Source organism: Octopus bimaculoides, chromosome 24, assembly GCF_046866305.1.
Source record: "Octopus bimaculoides isolate indiv1 chromosome 24, ASM4686630v1, whole genome shotgun sequence".
In the NCBI taxonomy this organism is placed as follows: domain Eukaryota; kingdom Metazoa; phylum Mollusca; class Cephalopoda; order Octopoda; family Octopodidae; genus Octopus; species Octopus bimaculoides.
The window spans coordinates 1,717,474-1,727,555 of NC_142951.1; the positions used below are offsets into that span (position 1 = coordinate 1,717,474).

The window sequence follows — 10,082 nt, forward strand, 5'->3', positions numbered from 1 at the left end:
TTGGAAAGGGGCAGTCGAGCGTTGTCGTGGAGCAGAATTGGGTTACGCCGATTAAAAAGTGCAGGTCTCATTTTGCTCAAGTGAACATGCATTTCTTCCAGTTGCTTACAGTAAATTTCCGATGTAATGCTCTAGTTTGGTTCCAGAAAGCTGTAAAAGACAACACCAATAAAAGACCACACCAATAAAAGACCACCAGACAGTCACCATAAACGTCTGCTGATGCGACTTCGGTCACGGGAGATGTTTGAGTGCTTCATTACAATCAATCCATTGACCCGATCGCTTATGATAGTTATAAAGGATCCACTTTTCGTCACAAGTTAAAATTCGATCAAGAAACGGGTCAATAGGTTGGCAGAGAGAGCATAAAACACTCCAAAACGCCGAAGTCTTTGATTTTCGGTGAAGTCATGCGGGACTCATTTATCGAGTTTTCACTTTTTGCCAATTATTTTCAAGACGTTTCTGACTCGTTAATGTGGGTTTCCTTCGAGTATTGTTTTTAAATGCTGATCATCGAGGGTGGATGGACGTCCTCTATCACCTTCAGCTTCAAGGCTGTCATCCCACTAGAATTTCTTAAACAAGCGTCGTACCGTCCGATCGCTAGTGGACCTTTCACCCCATGCTGCTGATATTGGCGCCAAGTATGGGATGCAAGAGAAAAAAGTATTCCTTTTTTTCATTTTAGAAACTAAGGATTTCTACAATTCAAAAATGATATTCTGAAAATATGTAAAATTTCATCCCATACGCAATGAAAATAATATCTTAAATCGAATTTGAAAAGGTGTTAAAAAAATCGGACAATACCCTTATACCCTAAGTATGTATGTATATATATATATATATATATATATATATATATATATATATATATATATATATATATATATATATATATATATATATATATATATATTTACTTACACATACATACATATATACACACATTGTATATATACATACATATACATTATATATATATATATATATATATATATATATATATACACACATTATGGATAGATAGATATAATATATATTAAATTACATTTTAAATATGTTTTATATATCATATAAATAATTATATTGTTATATATATATTATGTCTATTTATAATATATATATGTACATATTTATGTAATATATATATATATATATATATATATATATATATACATATATATATATATATATATATATATATATATATATATATATATATATATATATATATACGTATATATACAAATATATACACACACACATATTTCTGCTGCTTTTAAATAAAGTATATATATATATATAATTATAAATATACACACACTCTATACACACACATATATATATATTAGATACATTTCTATATTTCTATATAATTCGTTATTATATTGTATACATATATCATGTATTTCTGATACGCATTTATATATATATATATATATATATATATATATATATATATATATATATATATATATATATATATATATAGTTATATACATAACATATATTGTTATATATATATTTCCTATATAAAAGTTTTATAAACACATTTTATATACATATATATATATAACTTATGTGTATGCATATATATATATATAGCTATATATTCTTTATATACTAGTTATTATGAATATATATATATACACACACATACATATTTCTTAAATATAATTAGTTATAAATGTATTATATATATCATATATATATTTATATAGTTATATACATGCATAAATATATTTCTTATATTTATATTATTTACATATAACTATATATTTACAGTTTTATGTATATAACAATATATTTAGTTATATATGTATGTATATATACATATGTATATATACATATAACTAAATATAGTTATATACATTATATATAACTATATAGTTTATGTTATATATACATATACAATTATATATATATACATATATAGTTATATATAACTATAAATATGATTATATATATATAATATATATATAGGTATAAATATATAAATATTTTATATATATATGTGCAATATATATTATTTATATATGTATATTATATATATATATATATACATATGTATATACATCTATTATATATGTGTGTGTATATATATATATATATATACACACACATAAAATATGTACATTTACATATATTATTATTATATATATATATATTATATATAATATCTATATATATATAAGCTGGCAATGCACACAACTTCCTCTCGTCTCTCGATTCTCTTCGTAACTTCTGCCAATTTTAAAATAGCAAAATATATATATTTTTTACTGTTGCATGGAGTTGTGTTCGATTCCGTTCGATCCATCAAACCCAATTACCACACGCTCGCTATATCTCTCACTAGAACCGCCCGTACCTGTTTAGTTTTCGCCAACTCTCCATGTCACCCAACCAATTTTAGGACTCCGCCATAACTTCATCTTGGTTTTGTTGTTTTTTCTTTGTCCTGGAGGAAACCGTTAGGATTGAAAATGGAGCAGACAAACCGCCAGCATTTATTAAATGAACATTGCTTGTTGAACACCTTGGTGAAGTAAGAATTACAAGGGTGTATAAAATCTAATATTATATCTTGAATAAGGGGAGAACCAAAAGGCGGAGTTCGCATACAACAGTGTGTTCCACCCCCATCCGACTTTGTTTCCTCATAACTTTCACAAAAATGGGTATTTTTTAAATAAAACTTTCTGAAAATACCTTTCATATGGCGTACATAATGACTATCAGAATTTAACATTAAAAAAAGGGGCTAAATTGGTGTGCGTTTACAAATACATACTGACACAATTTTCAAGGTTCAATTACGTCACGAGTGAGCGATCGCCACTATTTTATTTTTGTTTGTTATTCATATTAAATTCTGATATAATCGTAATTTACGCCATCATAAAGATATTTGTAGAAACTTTAAACTGAAAATGTGATTTTTTGTTTTTAATATGAGTGAACACCTTTTTGGAGGGTCCGACACGTGTAGGTAAGCCCTCCAAAACTGCACTGGTTAATGGAGTGGAACTTGTATTCAAAAGTTTATGAAAATTACTAATAAATCTCATCGAACCAAAGAAAAAAAAATCCTGACCATAAAACAAGTTATTCGGGACATTCTGCTCTCGTGTCGCCATGGGAAGAAAGAGACAAGCAGAGAAACCTTTAAACAAAACTAACCTTTTATGGTGAAACCACAACGAAATGGATTGGAGCGATCGGTAACTGGATACGAAGTGACAGGTATTTCGTTGAATGAATGGCGACAGAGTCTGTAGAACTTTTAATTGGAAGAAGTCCACAACGGATACAAAGCATACAAAGACACCATTGATTGTGACGGAACCAGTGATGGAATAAAGAAGAAAAAATAAAAGTTTTGTTTTTATAAGGAGATAGGATGGGGGGTGAGGTGAGGTTAAGAAGTGATGTGGTAGTGGGAGGGGATTTACCCGCTAAATGGCTCCTCCCCCACCCCCGTCACCACCACCACTCTTTTTTGTTTTAATCTTAAAAGTAGAGTGAAGGGTGAAATGTCGAGATTGCGTGTCCCACACGCCGGCCTCGTCTGATATCCATCTTTGTTGATAACGAATAACGAACACATCAATCCCACCATTTTCATCATCGTTCTCATCATCATCATCATCATTATCATTATCGCAGTCACGGCTGCCGTCGTCGTCTCCACCACCACCATAACTGATCTAACAGTAATCGTTAGCTTCCACCACTACCACCCAAGTTAACAAAAGCAACATCCAATCAGAAACAAAAGAAAAACAACTACAACCATCCCCCATCGCATCACCACAGCCTACCCACACCAATACTATACATTCACACGAAAAATAAAAAAAAAATGGGGGCTGAAGGGGTCACAATGTTTCAGAGAATGACCGACTTGTCTTTTCACGTTGGAATCGCTTTAGTTTCGACACATTTCCATTCAAAACACTCGCCATGCAATGTACATCTCCGTAACCGAGGTAAATACCCGACGGTGAATTTACGAGGAAGTAAATGTTCTTAGGGGTTTTTAATAGAGTAATGTAGGGGTGGGTTTATGGTTAAGGTCCTCAATGGGGGCTGGAGGTGAGAGGTAGGAGCCTAGGACCTTTAAAGCCGATGAAGGTACTCCATCCCCTTGGCTGTGGTCTGAAACGCAGAGGGAACGCCGAATACCGCGTACTTCAATTTCTTTTTGGACTTCCATTGATGTGTTTTCAATAAATAACATTGCGACTACCATTGTCATCCAATTATATTCGTCACCATTAATTGTCATCATCATTAAAACCATCATCCACTAGATAGCATCAACCACGAAGTTTTAACAACTTAAATATCTCGATCAGAAAAACAACAAACACAACCACACCCACACAATATATATATATCCACGTTTACCCCTGATATATTCACCCCAAATCAAAAAAGCGATTTCTCAACCATGGGAAGGGAACAATCAACAGCCAAACATTGGTAACTCACCGGATCCACCGCCTGGCACCCTTTTTTTTAAATCGAATTTTAAAAGGGTTAACACGACTCAGGCGGACGAGAAATATAAATATATGAACGATATTTTTCCGTACCCGGAAGAACGAAAAACAGTGTGTATCGTATTTCTCGTTCCACCGCTTTCTCTGCATACATGCATGTACGTATAACACACGTTTGTATGAAATGGGTGTGTGTGCACATACAATATATATATTATATACACGTCTATTCCGTCCACATTTGTATGTGTGTGTGTGTGTGTGTGTAATATTTTTGGACAATGGGTACATGTCGATAAGTGTGTTGAAATATTGAGCAGAGCAGTGGCACCGTTTGGGCAGCCTGGTGTCATCCGCAGTCGGGATATATTACCATTAGATCTACTTCAGGAATTTCGCGGTGTTAGTCGAAAGGATGACAATAATAATAATTTTCTAAGTAACGAGATGGATATGGTATTAATCTTTATTTTGTACAACGGTTATTTCGACCCATCCTGCTACTATTATCCCTTATGGGTGCGAGAGACTCCTTTCTACCATGTTGCATCAATTTTGCAGTCTGGGTCTCATCAGGTAAAGTGCGCCGTGGATTTTGAAAAACAAAAAAAAATGTCGCACAATTCTCTGCAATTCACAGTACCCTCCACAATTACAGGATCTGGAGATAACCAGACTTAAAATATAACGAGTACTGTTTTGCTTCTTCGGGGTATCAACATACTAAAAAGCTTCGATGTCTAGTAGCTGACCTGCTAAAAAAGAAGCCCACAGGATTATCTGCCATCTTTCCATCAACAACTTTGGCCACTTTTTTTCAATTCAATTTTCCTCCACACGTGGAATTGCTTATAAAAATAATAACAAGAAGAATAACAAACAGTGCGGCAACGGAGATGTTCGGATACTTGTTTTCCTTCGTGCGTTCAAAATTGTCAAAATATAGAATAAACTACGTTTGTCAGAACATGGCATCCTTCAGAACTTGTATGCTTCGAAAACTTCACCAAAACCACCCGACATATGCACTCTTTTACGGTTCTTTTAACTGCGCGTTTTTCTCTCTTTTCCTGTTGTGCCTGCTGCATTTGTTTCTAGCTTTCGTTGCTGTCTTTAACTGACTTCCAAGTCTGCTCCTGTCGTCCCCTCTTTTAACCTTTTAGCAACAAGTTGCAGTGCACTTGAGCGCTGTATATGCATCATCGTCATCGGTGTGATCATCACCACCACCATCGCCATCATCGTGATCAGCATCCTCATCTTTATTGTTTAGGCGAATCGTTAGCACACGGGACAAAAATGCTAAGCCGCTTTTCTTCCGTCTTTATACGTTCCGAGTTCAAATGCCGCCCGAGGTCAACACTGCCTTTTCATCTTCCCGGGGCCGATTGAAAAAAAAAAAATAGAAGGTACCAGCTGCCTTGTGGCAAAATATGAAACCAATATTTTTTTTTTCTAAATAAACACAATTTTCTTCTCTCGCTGCTGTGAAAAGTAAACGAGTTGTAACAAGTTTGATCCCACCATGGGACGAAAAAAAAGAAACATTCTAAGCAATTTTTTTCTAGTCTTAGTTTAAACCGACCATCACTGAGGAAATGCAAGGCATCTTTTGCTAAATGCAAGGCATCTTTTGCTTTCCACAGGCATGCTGTTAATAGCTTATCACTTTGTTTTTCTTCATGCTAATAATGCCAACAAGCCAGATTTGACCAGCGGAGAAATGTCAGCGGCATGCGTTGAGAAAGCGATGGCAGTAACTAATTGATCTTTGATCGCATTTAATTACAAAAAAGTTGATAAATAATTAAAAATAGATAATGTAGATTAGAAATTATCAGCCGTTATATAAACAAGTTGGCTTTTTGATTACAAACCAGGAAAAAAAAAAAAAAAGTTGAAATAACATTCGGCAAAAATATCCAGATAGATGAGGGTAACTACTAAAGCAGCGCGGACCCGAACGCGCAGTGGCGCGTCCGCGCTAGCTAGTCTTGAGTGGTCGATCCTAACCCTAACCCTATTCCTAACCCGCGTGTGCAAATGAATACGTGTTTAGAGTTAGGGTTAGGATCGACCACTCACGACTAGCTAGCGCGTTCGGGTCCGCGCTGCTTTAGTAGTACCCAGATGAGGTCCAAAGAGGTACCAAGTCCCGCTCTGAACTTTTTTTTTTTTTTTTCTTGTTTTCAAAAGTTTCTTCGTAAGATTCCTGTTTTCAACAAGACATTACAAATTTGCAACAACATCAACAATATAACAACATCAACAACATAACAATAATAATATAATTTAATGTTTCCATTGTTTTTTTTTTAAATATATATATGAAGGGAACGGAAGTTCTGTTTTCCGATTCTGAAACATGAAAACGGTTAATGTTTATTTTTAGACTCCCGGCCACCGATTACGACGTAAACAACTTTTGAGCATTAGAATCGAACAGGAGAATCGCCTAAAACCGTAATTTCTTCAAACCCTTACATATCTGCCATGGGCAACCTTTCTACATGCACGCAGGCCTTAATGCGGCCCGCCTGAAAATGAACTGTCATATGCAGCCCGTTTCTCGAAGAATGCTGCCCATGCCTACATATAATAATAATAATAATAAGTATCACAGATTAGGAATCTACATTTTTTATTGATTTTGTGGGTTGTGGAGACGGTGTCGCCACCACCACCACCCCTTTCCGTAATGTTTTAATTTTTTGACTCTTTGCAGCTTTTATTATTTATCGTAAATTTTATTTCTTTTAATTATTTTCTTTTTTGTTTTATTTTCATAATAATATTGCTTCAAGTGCCTGGAGATTCGGATTTCTCAAAATCACATAAATAACAAATATCGGAGTTTGGTGGAAGGGGGGGGGGGGGGGGAGAAAAAGAAAAAGAAAAAAATTTCATACAAAAGAGAAATATATACAGAAAGAGGGTGGGGGGTTATAATTCTTCGAGTTATTTTTATTTATTTTTATTTTTTTTTCAAATTCGTAACCTGCGATCCCTAAAACATGGTTTGTAGTTCCCTAAACAATAATTTCAGGCTCGATTAAGGTAAAAAAAAAAAAAAATTTAACCCTTTTCTTTTTGTTTTTTAAACTTTCGGAGGTGGGGGGGAACATTGCTTTAAACAGTGGTAGTATTTTTTCATGCTTTATTTTCGTGATCATAAACCGAAAGAATCCCTACCTCCCCCCCCCCACCCCGAGGGATCTCTCTAAGTTGAGATTAAAACCGCTTTATTTTTTTCTATCACTAATTATATCGATTCCGGTTTTTTAAATTTTCTTGTTCACCTCCTCCCCCTCCCCTCCCCCCACACAGAAAGAATGAATTAAAAAAAAAAAGATAAACTTCGTTGTTCGTCAACTTTGTTTACTTTTCACGTCAATTATGAATTTATCTGCACGAGTATTTTTTTATATAAAAAAGTGTGATTTTAAACTTTTAATTTAATCAAATGTTTTAACAACATCAACAAGAAAAGTCCAACTTACCTGTGTGTGAGAAATAATATGCAATTTGTATTGCGTTGGGTCTGCAAGCTTCTGACTCGAATGAACTGAAGCTAGCTTTGATAATCAAAAAGTTTTTCTCAGAAAAATTGAGAGAGATTCCTGGAAAAACTATGAAAGGCCAGCCGTGATATAAACAAAGATGAATTCCAGGAAAAACTACGGAAGGCCAAACAAGCAGTGTTCACATGAATATACATACAAATGCACACACATGTAAACGCTGTCGCTCTCTCTCTCTCTCTCTCTCTCACACTGTCACTCTTCACCCTCTCTCTCTCTCTCGGACACTCAAATACACAGTCGTTTTCTGTCACTCACTCACTCACACAGTCACAGACTACTGCACACACACACACACGCATACAGGTCTCATATGCACACATATCGTTCTCTTTCTTTCTCTCTCTCTCTCTCTTCCCTCAGTTACAAACTAAAGCACACACTCGCACGCACACACACACGCACATGCATCTCGTGTGACAAGAGGGCGGGTCCTGTTCCAATTAATCACGTATTACTTATTAATAACTACTACTACCGCTGCTGCTGCTGCGGCTACCATCATCATCACCATTTTATACTTTAACTACTACCACCACCACCACCACCACCACCACTACAACTACTACAGTTAATGATAATCTTTTTTTTGCCTCTTAGTACAAAGCCTGAATTTTCTTTTTTTTTTTCTTTCTAAGGAGTGGTTGGTGGGGGTGGGGGGTGCAAGAAGAGGAAGCGAAGGGGTTAAGTTAAGTCAATTTACATCGACTCCTGTGCTCGAACCTGAATTGAAGGATGGGATTTGAACTCTTGAACGGAAATGCCTACCGCCATGCGTCCTGTCCGGCGTGTTTCCGATTCTGCCAGTTCGCCACCTTTATACGACGACGACGACGACGACGATGATGACGATGACGATGACGACGATGACGACGATTGATATCAATGCCATATCGCTCGCTATTAATACTACTGCTGCATACGATGGCAGCAACTCACAGCTAACACCACCACCACCACCACCACTACTGTTTGACCGGTGATCAATCCTGATCGAAGGGATTTCCAATCATGACTACCCCACCTTTGTGGGTGGTGGGGGGAATATGTTTGCCGGGGTCTTTTTTAAATTCTAAATTGACCGAGAATGATCTGAGAGAGAGAGAGAGAGAGAGAGAGAGAGAGAGAGAGAGTAAGAAAGAAAGAAAGAGAGAGAGAGAGAGAGATTTGGCTGCTATTTCTTGCATGTCGAATAACCGAGTAGATACACTCCCTCGGTGTTCGTAAGTAATTGTTAATTCTTTGGTTTGATTAAATAAACCCACGATCAGAGGCACTCCATCCACGACTATCCCTTCATTGCCATTTTGGTAAATTTGGAGGGGACAACGACTCTCGATAAATGAAGTACCAGTTGCGTACTGAGGTCGATCTAATCGACTGGCCCCCCCCCCCCTCCCCCAAAATTTCGGGCCTTGCGCCTAGAATGGAAAGGATTGTTATTATTATTGTTGTTGTTGTTGTTGTTATTATTAAGGCGGCGAGCTGGCAGAACCGTTAGTGCGACGGACGAAATGCTTAGAGGTATTTCGCCCATCGCTACGTTCCGTGTTCAAATTCCGCCGAGGTCGACTTTGCCTTTCATCCTTTCGGGGTTAATTAAACAGATACCAGTGGCGAAGGTAAAGAATACGTACACCCAGTGGTTTGGGCTTAGGCTTTTTGATACGCCGAAAACCGGTGGTGCACATATTCTTTACCTCCACCAGCACCAGTTACACACTGTAGATCGATGTAATTAATACCCCACCACCACCACCACCACCACCAATAATCGTGCAGTTGACAGGATTATTGGCAATCGATCGTTTTTACGTTGGCGCGTCGAACACATTTTTTTAAACTCCCATTACACTAATTTTTCTGATTTTCGTTTCCGGGTCAAATCATAAAACATCAACCCAAAATATTTTGCGTTATTGCTTCCGACTGCTTACGTTCTGAGTTCAAATTTTGCCAGAGTCAACATTATCTTTCTCTCCTC

The 10,082-nt window shown here is 36.1% G+C and overlaps 2 protein-coding genes across 13 annotated transcripts in view; one reads left to right on the forward strand and one right to left on the reverse strand.

The window, feature by feature from the left end:
• The window catches only part of LOC106882833 (interferon regulatory factor 1), a 24,816-nt gene extending 16,263 nt beyond the window's left edge, over window positions 1-8,553 (reverse strand). For 6 of the 12 annotated variants that reach the window (XM_052976742.2, XM_052976744.2, XM_052976739.2 and 3 more), the window contains exon 1: window positions 4,507-6,407. In XM_052976742.2, the coding sequence (XP_052832702.2) occupies window positions 4,507-4,808 (302 nt within the window). In that variant the 5' untranslated portion in view covers window positions 4,809-6,407. Of the gene's footprint in view, window positions 1-3,192; window positions 4,422-4,506; window positions 6,408-8,017 lie in introns of those variants that run through there. The other 6 variants (XM_014933621.3, XM_089341263.1, XM_089341261.1 and 3 more) reach the window with 6 other exon arrangements.
• A 715-nt stretch (window positions 8,554-9,268) lies between these two features.
• Window positions 9,269-10,082, forward strand: part of LOC106875561 (cytoplasmic dynein 2 intermediate chain 2) — an 85,948-nt gene continuing 85,134 nt past the window's right edge. The window contains exon 1 of the mRNA XM_089341252.1: window positions 9,269-9,321. Within this exon, the coding sequence (XP_089197378.1) occupies window positions 9,284-9,321 (38 nt within the window). The 5' untranslated portion in view covers window positions 9,269-9,283. The remainder of the gene's footprint in view (window positions 9,322-10,082) is intronic.